At 46.4% G+C, this 20,522-nt stretch overlaps 1 protein-coding gene, 1 long non-coding RNA gene and 1 other non-coding gene across 7 annotated transcripts; all 3 read left to right on the top strand.

The window, feature by feature from the left end:
• The first annotated feature begins 1,071 nt into the window (after nt 1–1,071).
• On the top strand, nt 1,072–13,305 carry LOC109547747 (uncharacterized). 5 transcript variants are annotated; one of them, XR_012326052.1, is made up of 4 exons: nt 1,072–2,577; nt 5,546–8,705; nt 8,861–12,354; nt 13,022–13,305. It is a non-coding gene; the product is annotated as an uncharacterized lncRNA (long non-coding RNA). The 5 variants fall into 5 exon arrangements; XR_012326055.1 differs by having other exon boundaries at nt 9,839–12,354; XR_012326053.1 differs by having other exon boundaries at nt 1,075–2,577; nt 5,546–6,473; nt 8,559–12,354.
• On the top strand, nt 9,449–9,550 carry LOC117308409 (U6 spliceosomal RNA). The gene has a single exon (XR_004522388.1). It is a non-coding gene; the product is annotated as a U6 spliceosomal RNA (small nuclear RNA).
• A 4,178-nt stretch (nt 13,306–17,483) lies between the features above and the next one.
• ZG16 (zymogen granule protein 16) lies at nt 17,484–18,945 on the top strand. Its single transcript, XM_004323013.4, has 3 exons — nt 17,484–17,538; nt 17,703–17,835; nt 18,537–18,945. Exons 1-3 carry the CDS (start codon nt 17,484–17,486, stop codon nt 18,853–18,855), a joined length of 507 nt encoding a protein of 168 aa, XP_004323061.4. The 3' UTR covers nt 18,856–18,945.
• The last annotated feature ends 1,577 nt before the right edge of the window (nt 18,946–20,522 follow it).

The raw sequence follows: 20,522 nt of genomic DNA on the forward strand, positions 1-20,522 counted from the left end.
AATGAAACTTCAAAGCTTTTGCACAGCAAAGGAAACCATAAACAAGACCAAAAGACAACCCTCAGAATGGGAGAAAATATTTGCAAATGAAGCAACCGACAAAGGATTAATCTCCAAAATTTACAAGCAGCTCATGCAGCTCAATAACAAGAAAACAAACAACCCAATCCAAAAATGGGCAGAAGACCTAAATAGACATTTCTCCAAAGAAGATATACAGACTGCCAACAAACACATGAAAGAATGCTCAACATCATTAATCATTAGAGAAATGCAAATCAAAACTACAATGAGATATCATCTCACACCAGTCAGAATGGCCATCATCAAAAAATCTAGAAACAATAAATGCTGGAGAGGGTGTGGAGAAAAGGGAACACTCTTGCACTGCTGGTGGGAATGTGAATTGGTTCAGCCACTATGGAGAACAGTATGGAGGTTCCTTAAAAAACTACAAATAGAACTACCATATGACCCAGCAATCCCACTACTGGGCATATACCCTGAGAAAACCAAAATTCAAAAAGAGTCATGTACCAAAATGTTCATTGCAGCTCTATTTACAATAGCCCGGAGATGGAAACAACCTAAGTGCCCGTCATCGGATGAATGGATAAAGAAGATGTGGCACATATATACAATGGAATATTACTCAGCCATAAAAAGAAACGAAATTGAGCTATTTGTAATGAGGTGGATAGACCTAGAGTCTGTCATACAGAGTGAAGTAAGTCAGAAAGAAAAAGACAAATACCGTATGCTAACACATATATATGGAATTTAAGAAAAAAATGTCATGAAGAACCTAGGGGTAAAGCAGGAATAAAGACGCAGACCTCTTAGAGAACGGACTTGAGGTTATGGGGAGGGGGAAGGGTGAGCTGTGACAGGGCGAGAGAGAGTCATGGGCATATACACACTAACAAACGCAGTAAGGTAGATAGCTAGTGGGAAGCAGCCGCATGGCACAGGGATATTGGCTCGGTGCTTTGTGACAGCCTGGAGGGGTGGGATGGGGAGGGTGGGAGGGAGGGAGACGCAACAGGGAAGACATATGGGAACATATATTTATGTATGACTGATTCACTTTGTTATAAAGCAGAAACTAACACACCATTGTAAAGCAATTATACCCCAATAAAGATGTTAAAAAAAAAAGAAAAAAAGAAATCCCACAGGTGATTCAGATACGCCCTCCCTGTGGATGAAATCCGCTAGACCTGCTCTGTCCAATACGGTAGCCATTAGCTAGGTGTGGTTCTTCAAATTCAAATTCAGTCAAGTAAAACATTCAGCTCTTCAGTCTCACTAATTACATTTCATTTAATTAATCCACTAATTACATTGCAGCTAGTGGCCACTGTATGGACAGTGCAGCTACAGAACATTCCTGCCATCACAGAAAGCACTATTGGGCAGTGCTGCTTTAGAACCTGGCTTCCCAGACGGTCAGCAGCACCCAGAGAGAGCATCAGAATGCACACTCTCAGGCCCCGCCCAGACCTACTGGATCAGAAGCTGTATCTTATCAGGATACCCAAGTGACGTGTGGGCGCATGAGTGTCTGAAAAGCACGGCACTAGCCAGTTCTCAACCTTGGCCGTATGTTAGAAGCACCCCGGGAGCTTTTTAAAAAGATTGAGGCTTGGACTTCCCTGGCGGTCCAGTGGTTAAGACTTCACACTTCCACTGCCGGGTGCACAGGTTCGATCCCTGGTCAGGGAACTAAGATCCTGCGTGCTGTGCGGCGCAGCCAAAAAAAAAAAAAAAAGCCTGAGGCTGAAGCCACACCTCAGACCAAGTAAATCAGAACGTCTGGGGAGGGACCCAGGCAACAGTCTTCAAGGTTTTCCAGGTGATTTCAATGGGCGGCCAAGGTTGAGACCCACTGCTATGGTCTACAACCTCTGGGGGTCCAAAAGCTTCTGCCCTGCAGTGGACACCTGTTGGATTGTTAGACTGACGCCACTATTTGAGGAAGTGTCTTTTCTGAATGGTTACAGTAAGAGCCGTCACATTCCTATAATGTCACCCCCACCACACACACACACTTAACCGTGAGTTGATTGAATGCCTCAGGTAGGCTGGACCAATGAGTTCTTTCCCTTGGAATTTTGGAACTGAGACTGAATGTCTCTGGGTGACTGAATCTGTTAGATGTGAGGGTTGGGAACTCTCAGTGCTCCCTCTCCCATCACGCGGACCAGAGAGAGGAGCACTGGAGAGAAAGAGAGAGATTTCTGATGTTGTTTGAGTCTCTGGTTCCATTTCCCTCCAGATGCCCAGCTATAGTCTTGTCCTTGGCTCATGCGTCCTTATAATACATTTCCCTTTGTGCTTCATAGTTTGGGTTGGGTTTCTGTGACCTGCAACCTGCAAATGCTTATTTAATATAATCCTAGGCCTGTTAACTATGTTCCAGAACAGAATTTATTTTTTTTTAAATTTTGGTCTCATGGCTTGCAGGATCTTAGTTCCCCAACCAGGGATTGAACCCAGGCCCACGGCAGTGAAAGAGTCCTAACCACTGGATCGCCAAGGAACTCCTGGAACAGAATTTCCAACTAGATCCCACAGGTAACTCAAAGTTACTAAGTAAAAAACTGCTTCATTATTATTGTACAGAACATTTCTTTTTTTGTACTTTTCTATATTGTATAATATTTCATAATATTAAGAAGGCTTCCTGGGTAAAACTGCCTGATTTATTTGGGCAGCAGGCAGACAGGGGAGGGGAAGAAGCAAGGTTTCCCAGCAGTGCAGCCTCTCTGAGGAAACATCTGTTTGCAGAACTGGAGTTCTGGGCCATGTCTTCTCCAGTCAGAAGTTCCAGATGATGCCAGGCCCAGTGTATGTGGACCTCAAAGGAACAGAGATGTGGCGGCTTGGTGAGCTACCCACTGGGGTTCTGCTCACTTTTAGACTTGCTAAAGGAATTGCTAACTGACTGCCTGGTGCCCCCTTCACTTCTGCTTGGATCCCACCTGCCTAATCTGGCCATGCCCACACCTTAATAGTTCTCTGTAGCGCTAAACTGAAGCCCCATCTGGAGATAACTGGACCTGATGGATCTTGAGGAAACAATCATTTGAGCTGAGTATGTTGGGGGGGGGGCCCTGCCCACAAGGTGGCTTTTGTGGGTCCTTTTTCTCCACCATGATGCTACTTGAAAAGTTAATGAGGTATATTCCAGACTGAGGCTCTCAGTGGCCAACACCTACACTCTATGTTGCATCGCTGCCCACCTGATGTTTCCAGGAGAAAGGAGGGCCCAAGGGGCTACCACAACTTTCCCCAAGTCCTATGTGTACTGAGCCTGACCATACTCAGGTTCTTAGCCTGATTCTGGCGGAGGTGGATGCTCTCAAGAAAACATCAAGGGACTTCCCTGGTGGCACAGTGGTTAAGAATCCGTCTGCCAACGCAGGGGACACGGGTTCAAGCCCTGGTCCGGGAAGATCCCACATGCCGTGGAGCAACTAAGTCTGTGCACCGCAACTACTGAGCCTGTGCTCTAGTGCCCGTGAGCCACAACTACTGAGCCCGCGTGCCACAACTACTGAATCCCACGCGCCTACAGCCCGTGCTCCACAACAAGAGAAGCCACCGCAATGAGAAGCCTGTGCACCACAACAAAGAGTAGCCCCCGCTCACTGCAGCTAGAGAAAGCCCGCATGCAACAACGAAGACCCAACGCAGCCAGAAAGAAAGAAAGAAAGAAAGAAAGAAAGAAAACATCAAACTTCATGTCCTTTACCACATACCTGACTATCACTGTCTCATTCATCAGAAAGGATTACTACTTCTATGGGTCATTAGTCACCTGAGATCCAGCTGGAGGACTCACTTGAATTCTGGTTCCAGAAAACTCGTCCATCCAAATTCATCCATCCTCTAGCTCTCCCATCCCAATGCCAAGGGGTATCAACTGGATCCTGAATACATCACTCCATTGCTGCACTTTCTACATGTAGCAGCACTGGGTGGCCAGACTTTATTTATTTATTATTGTTTCTATTGAGCCATTATTCACATACTATAAATTTCACCCTTTTCAGGTGTTCCATTCAGTGGTTTTTAGTGTATTCACAAGACTGTGCAACCACCACCACTGTCCAATTTCAGAACATTTTCATCTCCCCAAAAGGAAACTGTATACCCACTAGTAGTCACTCCCATTCCCTCCTCCCCCGCAGTCTCTGGCAACGACTATCTGCTTTTTCTCTATGAATTTGTCTATTCTGGACATTTCATATAAATGCAATCATACAATTTGTGGCCTTTTGTGTCTTATATCCTTCACATCGCATAATGTTTTCAAGGTCCATCCATGCTATAGCATGAATCAGTGCTTCACTCCTGTTTTTTAATCACTGAATAAATAATATTTCATCATATGAATACTTGTCTTTCCCACTACCTGAAAGTAGAGCATTCCTATGAAGCCTTCCATAAACTGAAATGACAAAGCGAAGAAGTAATTATCTTAGGACACATCTTGCTAATGGATGCACAAAATAAACCGAGATAAAGCACAGATGCCCACAGACACAGTTGAAAACTATGGTGGCTGGATGCTGAGATGCTGAGTGTAGTTTCTGGGGAAAGAGCTTGGCTGTGCCACTCCCTTGCTTGGGGTATGTGCTGCCTCTATAACCACTTGCTGCAAAACAGACACTGAATACTACTCTCACCTTTTGGCTTTTACTATTGTAAAAGCGAAAATCCTCTTCAGATTTCTTTTGGCTAGCAAAAACAGGTACTAATGTAGGTTTTCCTAAAAGCAAAGTGGCATAAAGTGAACTTTCAAGAAAAGTGGGGAAGGGACTTCCCTGGCAGTCCAGTGGTTAAGACTCTGCACTTCCACTGCAGGGGGCATGGGTTTGATCCCTGGTTGGGGAACTAAGGTCCTGCAAGCTTCATAGCGTGGCCAGAAAGAGAGAGAGAGAAAGAAAGAAAGAAAGAGAAAGAAAGAAAGAAAGAGAAAGAGGGGCTTCCCTGGTGGCACAGTGGTTAAGAATCCGCCTGCCAAATCAGGGGACATGAACAAAGTTCTAGCCCTGGTCCAGGAAGATCCCACATGCCGCTGAGCAACTAAGCCTGTGCACCACAACTACTGAGCCTGCGCACCACAACTACTGAAGCCCACGTGCCTAGAGCCCATGCTCCGCAACAAGAGTAGCGCCTGCTCCCCGCAACTACAGAAAGCCCGCGTGCATCAACAAAGACCCAATGCAACCAAAAATAAAGTGAAAGAAAGAAAGAAAGGAAGAAAAGTGAGGGATACCTGTACCACATTTTGTTTATCCTTTCCTCGGTTGATGGACATGTGGGTTGTTTCCACTCTTTGCCTATTACAAGTAATGCTGCTAGAAACATTCAGGTCCAGGATTTTGGGTGGACATATGATTTCAGTTCCTTTTCTGTACATACCTAGGAGTAGAATTTCTCATTCATATGGTAATTCTATGTGTAACTTTTTGAGGAACTGTGGGTGGCCAAATTTACAACTGTTAAGTTCATCCACTTCTTACTTTCTGCTCAGAACTCACGTTCCTCCAGCAACGACAGCTCCACACCTTCCCCTTCCACATTGTTGAGGACCTCAATGAACCTGGCTCCTGAGCAAAATGTGGAGGACACCAACCTCAGGCTAGAAGAGCAGCAGCAGCAGGCGCCAGAGGAGACAACCCTTCAGGAAGACGGTGCTGTCTTCCTGCCATGCTTACGCCACCCATCCTGGCTGAAGCCTAAAGACTCCTTCTTAAGCAACGTTACTGCAACCAGAGTTCTGGGTTTCATGCTTCAAGTGGCCTTCATCCACAACCCACAACCCACATCTCACCACTGCCTACTGAGCAAGGTGTGTTTGGACCTTGCCACGCCCACCTGGGATCAAGAGGCAGCAACCAGGAATGGCAGGGACGTGATCAGTGGGGGAGGTTCCTGATTCGTGCTCCAGACCCCACATCAGCACAGCTGAGGGCTCCAAGCAGAACGTTGGTGAAAAGTTGCTTTACACTTCAGAATTTCAGCTTCTGCAGATGAAGGAACGTGCAGTCAACCCTCAGCTTCTCCCAACCAGACGGAATTAAACCGCACTCCCTCTTCGTGTTCTCTGTAAAGTGCAGCCTCAGGTGTGAGAAGCAGAGAAGCGGGCAGCAGACGGGCACATTTTATACTTGGACACTGAGGCTTAGAAGGGTTGAGTAGCCTGTCTGGGGTGACTAACGATCCTATTTTGCCCGGGCCTCTCCTGGTTTTAGCATTGAAAGTTCCATGTCCCAAAATACCCTTAATTTTGGGCAAACTGAGAAAGCTGGTTAGTGTCTTCCAAAGTCACACAACTAGCAAGTGCTGGAGCTGAATCTGAACCCAGATCTCACCATCTCCCATGTCCTCCTCCTGCTGAATGAATGACTTCCTGAGCAGGTCAATCACGTGAAATATATTCAGAGCAACAAGAGATCCAGGTGTTTCCTGATGCTCTTCCTTTCCCTTTTGCCCTCTCTGCAGGGGCGCCCAGACCAGCTGAGAGTTCCATCCCTTACCCAGGGCCATCCTGATGCCTACAGGGAATAAGGACAGGGCCGCTGAGCTCAGGAGAGCTTTATCACTGTCAGGGCCTGCCAGGTCTCACCTACCTGGCTCCCCAAGATCTCAAGAGTCAGAGATTCCAACCTTGAGAGCTGTGAAAAATGATGAGAATGAATTAGAGAGGTCCAAAGTGCCACCTCTTTGGGGAAATCTGGGGAGATGGAAAGAACCTGGGCTTTGGAACCAGTCAGCCCTGGATTTAATCTGAGCTTCCCATCTTTTTTTTCTTTTCTTTTATACTTTAAAAAATTTTAATTTTATTTTGGAGTATAGTTGATTAACAATGTTGTGTTAGTTTCAGGTGTACAGCAAAGTGATTCAGTTATACATATACATGTATCTTTTTTATACATATATCATGTATTCTTTTTCAAATTCTCTTCCCATTTAGGTTGTTACAGAATACAGAGCAGAGGGACTTCCCTGGTGGTCCAGTGGTTAAGACTCCACACTTCCAATGCAGGGGGTGCAGGTTCGGGGAACTAAGATCCCACATGCCATGCGGCATGGCCAAAAAAAGTAAAAAAAGAATATTGAGCAGAGTACTCTGTGCTGAGCTTCCCATCTTAATAGCTCCAAGGGACTTGGCAGTCTTCTTAATTTGTACCTGAATTTCTATTTTTCCCAAATTCCCAACTTGAAGGGCTGTTGAGATAATATTAAATACTTTATATAAAGAACCTCATTTAGCACTTCAGTCCTTGTTTACCTTGACCTAGCATTGCTTCTCATCTCATCTTTCAAGACCATAAAGATCTGCCCCTCCACACTAGGGACCACCTTAGACCTTCTTACCATTCAGGATTGCTCTACATTGACGATCAAATTCCCCAAGCACTGAGCCTCCCCTTCCTCTTGCTCCACCTGATGGTCCATCTTACTGACACTTCTTTTTCCTGGAGCCCACATCCTGGAGGTCATCACTGACTACCCGCCCTCTTTGACCTCACCCCACTTCCTCTATAACCTTGACTTCATTGTGAATCACTTCAACCCCACTCCTTACAGCCTTCCTCATAAACCTTCTGCCTTGAGCCAATACAACCACCTGCTCTTTGTCCTATTGGAGAAAATCACACAACCCACGATAGTCAGTGCCTCTAGTCGCCCTGTAACATGGATCTGGACAACTCTCGTTCCCCTCCCGACAGTTGCTCTTCCAAACATTTCACAGCTCCCCTAAAGAGACCTGCGCAATGCCACCAATTCTCCATCAGCTGATAATCTCTTCCTCTCTCCCCACGAAGAAAGCTGGGGTTTTCGGCAGGAGCCCTAGCTCTCTTCCTTGCTGATTCTCTGCCCTCCAGAATGGGGTTGGCCCCCTTACCCCTTATCCCCACCCTAGCAAGGAGAGATTAGTAATCATAAATATCAAGGTCTGCTCTTGGCTTCATTCATGGCTTGCCTGGGGATTCTCACTGGCTTCTTTCGGTTCTTGCAGCCCTATCTGCTCTGATACTTTCCTCCTGTAGTGAAGGAAGGTGTTTCCCACTTTGTACCCTCCACTGACCGTCCTACCCTGTTAAAATGTCTCTATTCCTCCTATGCCCCTGCTCCCAGCCATAAATGATTGTGTCTTCTATGTACCTCACAATTTACTGAACACATTTTTCTATCTCATTTAATCCTCTAAAATAACCCTTTGAAGTGGATCTTTTTTAAAAATTTTTATTTATTTATTTATATTGAAGTACTGTTGATTTATCATGTTTCAGGTGTACAACAAAGTAATTCTTTTCCATTATAGGTTATTACAAGATATTGAATATCGTTCCCTGCGCTATATAGTAGATTCTTGCTGTTTATCTATTTTACCTATGATAGTGTGTATCTCTTAATCTCAAATTCCTGTTATCCTTCCCCCCCTTTCCCCTTTGGTAACCATAAGTTTGTTTTCTATGTCTGTGAGTCTATTTCTGTTTTGTAAATAAGTTCATTTGTATCTTTTTTTTTTAATGAAGAGAATCTTATTGTTCCTTTATCAATGATGGTTCAGAGACTTTAAGTAATTTGCCCAAGACAAGTGATAGCGCTGGATGGACCTCAGCCTGCTTCTCTCTTTTCACTCTGCAATCCTGGCATCAGTGACCACACTTCGCTGGCCACAGGTGGGATGTGCATTTCCTCCTCTGTGCTTGGCTGAATCCCCATATGCCCACCCGCTGTGCTCATTCACCGCACTCTGAAGATGTATTCCTTTATGTTTGCCCCTCATAAGGCTGTGAGCCCCTCCAGGGTGGGGAACTTCATTTCTGTTTTCCAGGTTCCCTCAGTAAATGCTTTTGATCCCATCAAGTTCAAGCTACCCTGGCCTGTGTGTCAGGTTAGTTGTGGCTAGTTGACCATTTTGCCTTCACACTTTCATAAAATGAGTGGACATGAAAAAGTGACGATACTAGAGAAAAGGTGCGAGATCTCATGGCCTTGGTACAATAGGGACAAAGCTGAGAAGAACTGCGAATGCTAAAATCAATGACGCCGGCCTCAGTTGGACGTGCAATGGGCTTTAGTTGGTCTGCACTGTATTCAATTGGGAAGGAAGAAAACGAAATCGAAGCATATGTATAGAAGGCTAGGAATATATGATTTAGGTGTATAACTAAAACACGAGGGGTAATTAGAAATTTTATGATTTTCTCACTTGCCCTGGACGGAGCCCCTCCTTAGAATGTGAGACTGTGTTGTTTTACTTGTGCACACTTGATTCATATGGAAACAGTCCCTTGGCACTCACCGTGCACTAGGCCATGTTCTGGAGTGAACCCTAAGAGCTGGGTACGGTTACCACCCACCCTTCTTTTTTTTAAGATGAGAAAACAAAAGCAGAGAGAAGTAAAATAACTTGCTACAGGTGCTCACTTCAGCAGCACATATTCTAAAACCGTAGAAACAGAGAAGAGTAGCATGGCCACTGCACAAGGAGGACACAATTTGTAAAGCATTCCATTTTTTAAAAATTTATTTTACTTATTTATTTTTGGCTGCGTTGGGTCTTTGTTGCTGCTCGCGGGCTTTCTCTAGTTGCGGCGAGCAGGGGCTATTCTTCGTTGCGGTGCACAGGCTTCTCATTACGGTGGCTTTTCTTGTTGCGGAGCACGGGCTCTAGGCGCGGCCTTCAGCAGTTGTGGCTCATGGGCTCTAGAGCGCAGGCTCAGTAGCTGTGGTGCACAGGCTTAGTTGCTCCGCGGCGTGTGGGATCTTCCCGGACCAGGGCTCTAACCCGTGTCCTCTGCACTGACAGGTGGATTCTTAACCACTGCGCCACCAGAGAAGTCCAAAGCATTCCATATTTTTATGACCAACTCTCTACAAATTCTTATCCGTGGAGAAGACAATGCTTAGATCTGCATCACAATCACCCTTGTTTACTGTGTGTTTTCCTGCACATCTCCCAGAATGGACTCTCCCCACCCTCAACATCCTCTTCTGTCTTTAGCTGAGGGTGGCATTTAAGATGAGGGCTTCGCCCATTTTGGCGAGTTACTCAATTTTTCTGGGACTCTCCCATGTACACATGTTATTTGATTTTCTCCTGTTTAAAAATAAATAAATAACTTGCCCCAGGCACACGTGTGCCCTCTGTGTAGTGGTGGCTGGATTCCAACACAGTCTGTGCTTTTCACCAGCACATCACACTATCTCTGTCTTAATGCATTTGCAGAACACATCATGCATGAGAGCAGATGACTGTTTGAACTTCACGTGATGTGTAAAGGAAACCAAATCTGCTCCTATTTTTATTTTTATTTTATTTTATTTTTTTTGCTCCTATTTTTAGATGAATTCCTCCTGACACAAAGCAAGAATGACTGCTTCCTGGTGGAGCGACTCCCACTTTGATAGTTTATCCAGCATATATGAGCACTGGATATAGCTGATCCTATCACTCAGATGGAAAAGGATTTCATCCCTTTGAATATTATATTGTCATATGTTCTGGAGAGTGATTATTTTTGTGAGGAGGAGGAAAACAAATTAAAGGAAACGAAGGAAAAATAAACTAAACAAAGGAAAAAAATTAAAAGTTGCAGTTGATAATTCAGTAAGAGGTGTGGAGACTGAAAGCAAAAACAGAGCTTAAAAAAAGTTACCGTGTAATTATATCTCAATAAAAGGAAATAAAAACCAGATTCCCAAGTGACTTTAACTTTAGTTGTTCAAGCCAACTTACACAAAATTCTTTTTCAAGGCTTATGATGCGTTTGACAAGATCTCCAGGATCTAAACTCAAGCTAAACCATAAGATAAAGCTAACTGCAGATGAAAAAGATATGGCTGCCTACACCACCTTTATCTGAAAGAGACCAAAAAGGAAAGCCGTGTTTTGTGAAATTCTCAAGGGAGAAGAGAATAAACATTTACCCAGTACTTACCACATGCCAGGCCTGTCAACAGAAATTGGTTGATCTCCTTATCTCCAATATACAGATGAAGAAGCTGAGGCTCAGTAGGTCATGAAGAGAGTAAGGACTGGACCCAAGCTTTAACCCATGTCTCTTTATAATACAACATTCTGTCCACAAATTCTTGGTACATCGCTATAGGTTTCTGACTTCAAAAATGATTAATATATAATCATTTTGTAATATATACACATATCAAATCATGATGCTATATACTTGAAACTAATTTAATGTTATATGTCAATTATATCTCAATTTAAAGTAATTATTAACAGTGTACACTTATCTACCCAAATCTGGGTCTCCAGAGCCACTCTAGTTACTGCCCTAGATGTGTCCCAATCCACTTCTAGCCTGACAGTTTTGAACAAATAGCATTGGTATATGAAGAAATTGTATTTGAACCTTACCCTTTGAGTTAAAAAACTGCAATTTGTAATAGGAAATAACATTTCATATCGCGACCCACTACACACAGATAGAGTGTTTAAGTGCACTACTTCAAGAAACAATATTGGGACTTCTCTGGCAGTCCAGTGGTTAGGACTCGGCGCTTCCACTGCCAGGGCCCCAGATTCGATGCCTGGTCAGAGAACTAAGGCTCCGCAAGCCGCAGGGCCAAAAAAAAAACACCCAAAAAACAAACAAACAAAAAACCCCAATACTGGGGCTTCCCTGGTGGCGCAGTGGTTGAGAGTCCGCCTGCCGATGCCAGAGACACGGGTTCGTGCCCCGGTCCGGGAAGATCCCACATGCCGCGGAGCGGCTGGGCCTGTGAGCCATGGCCGCTGGGCCTGCACGTCCGGAGCCTGTGCTCCGCAACGGGAGAGGCCACAACAGTGAGAGCCCCACATATCGCAAAAAAAAAACAAACAAAAAACAATATTTAACTTTGTTACATGCACTGCTCTCCTATTTTCTTTTCTATTCCACTTTTAAAATATGCTGATCTTGAGCTGTTAAACTGATTTCATGGCACACCAATGGGTTAAGATCTACCGTTTGAAAAACACTGTCCTTTAGGGTTTTCGTTGATCTTGAGATTTTTTTTTCTTGTTTTGTAAATGCAGAAATATAGGCTCTAAAGAATGAGGTGACTTCCTTAAATTCACACAGCTAAGAAATATTGGATGGAGGACCTCAACACAGAATTCTGTGTTTATGCCCAGTATTCTTCTGAATACAGAATTTCTTCAGGGGAAGTGTAAATGAGAAATTGAAGAAAACCCATATGCAACCCTGTGAGAAGAGAGACATAGCTGTGTGAAGAGTCAAAAGAGGAACATTTCATAGGAGTCTCGCTGCAGCTGACGCATTTGACAGTCATTTCTAGGGGACGCCTGCTCTGGGCCAGGTGAGATGCAGGACCTGGGAATTCAGAGGTGGGGACTACACAGTTCCTGCCTTAGGATGGGCTCCCGTTTCAGTGGAGGAGCCTTCCCTCCACTGAACAGATAAATTGCGGTGCAGGGTAATTAGAACCAGACAGATAAATTGCGGTGCAGGGTAATTAGAACCAGACTAGTGATGGAGGAAGCACAGCTGGAGGCTGTGAGTGGGGGACAGAACCATGAGAGAAAGGAGCCATGAATTCTGTTCAAAGTGAGGGGCTGGGAAGAGAAGGGAGTTGAGGAGAGCAGGCTTGGTGGTGGGCACAGGGGGTGGCCGAGCTGGTGGTATGGGCAGAATATCTTGAGGGTAGAAGGCACTGGGTGGGCAGAGGAGGGGAGCATTTTGGGCAGCCATGTAACCGAGCAGGACCCTAGGAGGCTTTCCCAGAATAGACCCCCACCCATGTCCTCCGCCTGCCTTTTGTCTGTAGAAAAACTTTAGTCAAAGAATAAATTTAATCAGAGAAGTGAGAAAATGCAGAAAGAAAGGGAAACGGTCAAGCAAGACAAAATAATAATACTTTAGCCATTAATCAAAGTCAAGGACCTTTAGTTCCTCCTCAAGGACTATAGATATTATTCTAAGCCACAACCTTTGAGCTATTTTACAGATACTAAAACTCCCACCAGGTGGAAGAAGTTAACTGTACACTGTCTACAAGCGCGTAGACCCCAGACCAGTTGGAACCAGAAGGTTGATGATGCTGACTCCTGATTACCTCACCACCAACCAATCAGAAGAATGTCCACGAGCTGACCACACCCTGCTCCTTGAACACTATAAGACTCCTCACTACCCGCTCCGGGGTGGGGCACACAGTCTTGAGGATGTTAGCCCACTGTGGCCCCCTTTGTCTGGCAAAGCAATAAAAGCTACTCTTTTCTACCTCACCCCAAACTCTGTCTCCTCCTTTCTCTTCGCATTTCTATTTGGCACCGGTGAAGAGGCCGGTTTTTGGGAACAGCTGGAGTAGCAAAACCAAACTGCAGGCCACTGAGGGGCGGGCGTGTGGGGCATGAGGGTCAGGCGGGTAGAACCCCCTTTTTCAACTTAGTGAGGTCACTTCTGCTCTCTAGACTTTATCCATTGGAACAGTGAAGAGTGAGCAGAAAAGCAAGCTCACGTTTGTTTTCATGGTAAAACCCTTTGCTCAAATGAAACCTCCATGGAGGCCCAATGTATAAATGAGGAGGTGGAGGATGTTTTTTTCTTAACAGGAAACAGATCTACCGTTGTTTGGAACTATACTGTGAAAACTCCTTGATGGGGGGAAGGGGCAGATTCTCACCCTGGGGTCTGAACATGCACCAAGACTTGGAGAAGACAGAGCTGCTTTGTCTGAGGGAGGGAGGGTCTCTCGGACAGTCCAGGAGGGCAGGCGAGAGGGACCCAGCAAAATGGGGGGAGGGTCACTCCCCTCTTGCCATGGCCTCCCTTCCCCAGCCTCACCCACCCGCAGTCCATTCTCCACTCTATCAAAATCTGGAGGAACCCTTTTAAAAGGTAAAACCCTTCGATGGCTCCCCTCACTCTCGGAAGGAATCCAAACTCCTGACCATGGCCTCCCAGGCCCTGCGCCCTCCGCCCGCTGGCTGCTGCCCAGACCTTGCCTCCCACTGGCTTCCCTCACTTACCACCAGCCACCCTGCCCTCCTTGCTGTTTCTGAATTCATCCCACGTGCTTCCTGCTCAGGGCTCTGGTACTTATTGTTCCCTCTGCCCGGCCCACTCCTCACCCAAATATCTTATTTCTCTCCATCAGTTCAATCAGGTCTCTTTGCAAATATTACCTGAGCAGAGGACCCTTTAAGCCAGAGCAGCGGCCTCTCCATCCCTCTTCACGTTCTCTCTCTGCTTTGATGATCTCTTCATAGCACATATCATGTAGTAACATTCATTTGATGACTCCCCCTGCTAGAGTGAAAGCTCCTGAGGGTGGGATTTGACTCCCCTCCTCCTTACTATCTCTCCAGCATCTGGGGCGGTGCCTCCAACATAGAGATGCTCCATAAACATGTGCTGAGTTAGTCGCTTTGCTAAAGGGCAGAGGAGTCAGTGAGTGTAAGTTGCCTGTGATAGCAGAAAGCTCGGGAAGGCTTTGGACTTTCCCTGCCTGTAGCACTGGAGCAGGGGTACCTTCCACTGCTTATAGGGACTGGGGCAGGTAGGCACCCAGCTGGCACATGGGTTAAATGTGAACCAGTTTAAATAGGAGCTAATGAGGTAGAAGCAGAGGGGGGCCTGGTGTCCCAGGGCCTTCACCTTCTTCCTTTTGGATCCTCAGGCACAGCATCAGCGCAAACTCTAAGATGTACCAGCATTAGCTACACAGTGGCCTTTCTTGTCTCCAGGACGACAGAGGATGAACCCTGAGACCCCTCCCACTGGAGGAAGCGTATCTCTGTCACTCTGGAAAGGGGACTCAGGAACTTTTGCCCGGAACCCAGGGACCAGTCTGCAGGCATGGAGGGGACTCTGGATCTTGGCATGAAACCGAACCTATGACAAGTGTAGGAGCCTCTATTCTGAGGGTCCCAGATGTGTCAGTCATGGAAATGTGAGGGTGTTTTCCCAAGGTGTTCACCTCAGACCTCCCTGAGCTGCCATCTTTGATTCCCTGTGTTTGGTCACAGACTCTGTGATGTGCTCCTATTAAAGAAGAAGAGACGCATGATAATGAGAGAGGAGAGAGGGGGAGGAGTTAGAGAGAGAGCTTGGGAGAGATGAAGAGACAAAGAAGAGAAGAGGCACCAAGAAAGAGAGAATATAAAGGGAAAACCTCAGGGCAAGAGATGTCAGGGAAAGAGCAAGACATTAAAGGAAGGAGAGAGAATCAGGGAAGAAAGGCAAGCACAAGAAAGGACAAAAGCCATAAGAGAACAAAATGGCTGGAATGAAGTAAAAGTTGTCACCAGGATGTGCTCGTTTTGGACGTGCAGAAGGTTGGAGAGGGGAGATCACACAGTGCCTCCTTGGCTGCCCTCCTAGCTCCCGAAATCTCCCTGCCAGGAGCCCCACCCTACTTCCGGCTCATCAGGGTGGGGCTCCCTGTGTTTCTTGGGATGAGTCCTCAGTCCCAGATGGTGAGCCTATAAGGGGGTGGGGTACTCCAAATGCCACGCTCCTGATCATTACTAACCAAGGCTAAGGGTTCCAGCCCCTCCTTGGGCTTTGTTTTTCTGCCCTGCTGACACAGTGGGTCAGAGGGCCAGTCCTAGAGGGGCCCCAGAAGAGAAGGGCTGGCAAAGAGAAGAAATCGATGACACCAACCCTGGGAAGTTTCAGACCTACAGGAGGGAGCCGTTGCCCTGTGTGGGCTACAGCCCCAGGAAGATTCAGCTATGGCGCCCAGGAGTCCTGAGGGCCCAGAACTGCCCCCAGAGGAGGACCTGTCTGCTTTTACTTCCTCAGCTTCCCACTTGCCCACTGCGCTGACTCTACCTGTTCCAGGGAGGGGGATCTCCAGGTGTCCTGTGGCCTCAAGTCACCGTTCTCAGAGAGAAAAAGTTTGTGAAGAGTCTGACAGATCGAGGATGGATGAATGGAAAAAATAGAAAGTACAGCAAAATATTAAGATAGAATCTACATGGTGGGCATAGGGATGTTCACTGTACAATTCTTTCAACTTTTCTATACTCTGGATTTTTTCAAATAAAATATAAGGGGAGAGAAAAAAAGTGTCTGGCAAATAGTAGGCATTCCTAAGTATAAGGTGTTGGGAGTGTAATCCCTTTCCAGGAGAATCTATATTTCAAATACCTGCAGAGGACAATGTTTATCCTGAAAGATGGCAGATTGCAGGTGAGGGCACCAGCAGAAACCAAATAGGGGAAGGAGAACCTTGGACCACACCCAGAGGTGATTAGGAAGTTTGCCCACACAAAGCAGCTGGCCCTTCGGTTGGTGATCTTTTCTCAAGTTTATTCTGCCTCTCCTGAGATCTGGGCTTTGGTCCAGAGTTGACCCCACCCTGCCACCTGTAACCCTTGGGGCAGGATAAGATGTTCCAGACCCTGCCTGACAACTGACCCTAAGAGTTTGATCATGTTTGCTCAGGAGGTGAGGTTCACGCAATGAAGAGCAGGGGGAGGGCTTGGACGAGGTATAAAAGACCTGGAAGTTTCCAGGGGGTTACTTTGCACTTGAAAGTGCCAGGTGAGGGGTGACAGAGGTATGGTCTGAGGGGTAATAGGGATGCCTGGATTTGAATTAGAGGGGATTCACGCTGAGCTGAAGAAGAGGCTTCCTGGATTGAATGGCTGGGGAGACCTGCGTGTCAGCTAACCAGGGCATCTGGTTGTGAGCTAGTCTTAGGTGTAAGGATATCTGGATCTCAGCTTAAGGACTGGGGACACCCAGGATACACCTACGGCCAGATTTGTGTTAGTGGAGAAGGAGGTATGACAAATAGACCAGGTGCCTGGGATCTGTCTTAAGCCGGTTCCGATTTCTTCTCCAACTCCTCAGTCTATCCCACCTGCACCAGAACTGCTTGGACAGTGCTGTTGGCTGTTTCTTCTATCACCACCTTCACTCTCCAAGTGACCCAGAGACACACCTCTGAAATGCTCCTTTCCTTCTGATTTGAGACTAGGATGAAACTAGGAATTTAAACTATGCCCCAGATGTCCCACAGACTGGGCCAATCTACCACAGGCCTACTTCAGTTAGGTTTTGCTCCGACTCCTGGTTTGATAAACTCAACCATCTCTAGGATTTGGAGATGTCCTCCACTTCTTCTTTAGAAAACTCCTTTCCTGCTTTGTGCCAGGAGGGAACAGGGCTTGACACAGCTTAATCCAGTTAGAAGGTCAGGATTGATCTTCTGGCTTGGGAGGGAAGAGAAGGATCGGCTGTAGCCAGACCGGAGAGAGGCAGAGGGATTGAGGACACATAAGATAGTATTTGTGACAAACAGGACTAGAGAGTGTGGACAGTTCTTTCTAAGACCAAGACTGGGTGGATGAGGTCTGAGTTGAAGGACCAAGAAACCCGAGCCTCAACTGGAGATCAGGGGTGGCTGGGTAAATGATATCTGGGGGGATAAGGGTAAACGTTCACTTTCTCCTTTCTTCCCACTCCAGCCCCAGGATGTTGACCGTTGCTTTTCTTGCCCTTCTTTGTGCATCAGCCTCTGCCAGTAAGCGTAAGTGAGAAACCAGGAGCCCAGCACTAGAGTCAGGGGAAGCAGCTTCCTGTACTGCTGGTGGCCAAGGCTGTCAGTGGCTGACTTGGGGTGGTGGGAACTGAGTTGTGGGGAGAAACTGCGCTCTCAGGGGATTTCTCCCCCAACTCCACCTTTCCCTCCAGTTCAGGCCAGCTCCTCCTCTTTCAGTGGAGAGTATGGAGGCTACGGAGGAAAGCGATTCTCCCATTCTGCAAACCAGCTGGATGGCCCCATCACTGCCATTCGTGTCCGAGTTAACAGCTACTACATCATAGGGTAAGATTCTTTGCGTTTCGGTGGTTTGGGGACCTTCTAGGATCTTACTAAATTGTGTATTTCTCAGTCACTTTGGGTCACATCTGTTTCAATCAAGTCACAGGGATAACAGGATATGGAAAAATTATTAGAGGACTTGGATTTGAGACCTGTGCTGTCGAAACCCCTAACACACCCACACTTGTGATCTTGGGTAAATCATATACCATCAGAGGGACCTGGAAGCTGTCTAGCTTTCCCCCCCCAAGGTTTAGGTCCCCGCTGGCATCCCCCGTCTCTGCTTGGTGGCTCTCCCAAACTGCATCCTTCTGATCCTGGATTTGTATCCTAGCACAGCACGGACAAGTCTCTTCCTTCATCGGAGCCTTTCAGATGTTTGAAAAATCCCTTTTCTTGTTTCAAGTAGGGGGTGGGGGCCTGGTGGGAGTGTAGACTTCAAATTCAAGCTCTGATATTCACTGTCTGGGTGATTCTGGGCAAGTTGTTTTCCCTCTGTGAGCCTGTTTGTCAGCAAAATGAGGAGTTGAAGTTCCATGTATGATCTCCAAGGGCTTACCCAACCCTCACATTCTGTGGGACTGGCAGGGGGTTTGTCATCCCTGTCACTAGTCTGAAGGTCTCAGCCTGTAGGCCAAGAGGTCCTGAATTCTGATCACCTTACTCAGTGTCTCCCTTTCTTCCCTCCTCACCCCTGCCCCTAGTCTCCAGGTGCGCTACGGCAAGGTGTGGAGCGATTACGTGGGTGGCAAGTTGGGAAAGCTGCACGAGATCTCCCTGGACCCTGGGGAATCAGTGGTCCAGGTGTCGGGAAAGTACAGGAACTACCTGAGAAAGCTGGTCTTTGTGACTGACAAGTCCCGCGTCTTGACTTTTGGGAAAAACAGAGGCAAGAATTTCAAAGCTGTCCCCTTGCACCCCAACACTGTGCTACGATTCATCAGTGGCCGATCTGGCCAATCCATTATCAATGCCATTGGCTTCCACTGGGATGTCTACCCCAGTAAACACGAGAACTGCTGAGTTGTCCTGCAACACTGCAGTGGGGGTATGGGAACCCCTCACCACTAACCACCATCCACCTGTCTCAGGGAAAAAGAAATAATAAAAGGGCATGGCTAAAGTGTGTGTATGGGTGCCTGCAGCTGGGGTCCACCTCTTGACTCTGGGTATGGATGTGTGACTCTCATTTCTGGCTATTCGTCAGACGTCAATCTGGGGAAGAGTGGGAGGATGAGGGAGAGAGGTGTAAGAATCCTGGGCTTTTCTTCATAATTTATTAAGAGGAGATAAGATTCTGGCCTGCACCAATTCTTTTTTTCAAGTGTTTACCCAAACTGGAGTTCTAAGGCTGAAGGTAAGACCTAGTTGTGGTTTATTGCGAAAACCCCAGATGTTCCACTCTCCAGCCCTTTTCTCCCCTTTGTCTTCCCCTTGAGATAGTGCCTCTCCACCAAAAGGCTGTCACCTCACTCTCCTGACCTTAACCCACTCACTGTACATGGGTGGCCTGAGCCATCATCCTTTGTTATTTCCCAGAACCCACCTGACTCCCAAAATTTAGCCTAAGTTCCTGCCAAGGGCTTTGCCTATTACCCCAGCCTAGTTCCTCCCCACCTTTACTCATAAGCCCTGGTGTCCTTGCTCAGCTCTCTCAGACCGCAGTTCTTTCCTCAGGAAGCCACCACCTCCTCAACAGCTTCTACTCTGCCAATATTACCCTCAAAACAAGGACATCCCAAGGTGGGGGGGTGGGGGGGTAGAGATTTCCATCATGGGTTTCCATGAAGAGAAGGGGCTGGTTAGAGTCCAGGGGAAGCATTAGGGTGACTGGATAGATTGAGCAAGGATACAAAGTTGCTTTGGAAATAATTCTTAGGACTCTAGCTCCCGGTCCTAAATTTTTGACAGTTTTTTGTTTGTTTTCTTTTGTGTGTGTGTGGTGGTGATTGGGGGTGGGGGAACTTACTCACTGCTCCCAATAAGTTTATACACATCCCAGAGAATCCCAGTCACATTTCTTCACAATTAGACGAAGATAACAGTTATGCACATGTAATTTTACAAAGAAATATTAACATTACACAAACTTATGCCTAGTCTGCTTTTATAAAAATTCCTTTATTTCTCTCAATTCCATGGAATGGAATACTGTGCCACTGTAATTATATTTTTATTGAGATATAAATCACATAATGTAAAATTCACCCTTTTAGAGTGTGCCATTCAGAGGTTTTTAGTATGTTCACAAGTTGGGCAACCATCACCGCTCTCTAATCCCAGAACACTTTTACCGCCTCAAAAGAAACCCCATCCCCATTAAGCAGTCACTCTCCATTCTCCTCTCCCCCAGGCCCTGGTAACCCTCATCTACTTTCTGTCTCTATGGATTTTCCTATTCTGGACATTTCATACAGATCAAATTATACAACAATGTGGCCTTTTATGTCTAGCTTCTTCCATTTAACATAATATTTTCAAGTTTTATCCATGTTATAGCATGTATCAGTACTTCAATCCTTTTTATGGCTGAATCTGACAGACTTTTGACAGATCAGATATCTGGTCAACTGTAGGAAAGCCTCTGTTTTCACACTATGCCCACTTAAGGCACTGGCACCTCAGAGGCAGCATGGCACAAGGGGGCTAAGGGAAGGGATTGCTGGCTCTTATCTAGTCTACACATTAGG

The sequence above is a fragment of the Tursiops truncatus genome, chromosome 15 (genome assembly GCF_011762595.2).
Source record: "Tursiops truncatus isolate mTurTru1 chromosome 15, mTurTru1.mat.Y, whole genome shotgun sequence".
Lineage (NCBI taxonomy): Eukaryota > Metazoa > Chordata > Mammalia > Artiodactyla > Delphinidae > Tursiops > Tursiops truncatus.

Bases quoted from the DNA above. Each gene is read 5' to 3' on its own strand.
- ZG16 (XM_004323013.4), top strand. From the start codon at position 17,484: ATGTTGACCGTTGCTTTTCTTGCCCTTCTTTGTGCATCAGCCTCTGCC. The intron at 17,539-17,702 runs GTAAGTGAGAAA...CTTTCCCTCCAG, and splicing joins ATCAGCCTCTGCCAGTAAGC to TTCAGGCCAGCTCCTCCTCT. The intron at 17,836-18,536 runs GTAAGATTCTTT...CCCTGCCCCTAG, and splicing joins AACAGCTACTACATCATAGG to TCTCCAGGTGCGCTACGGCA.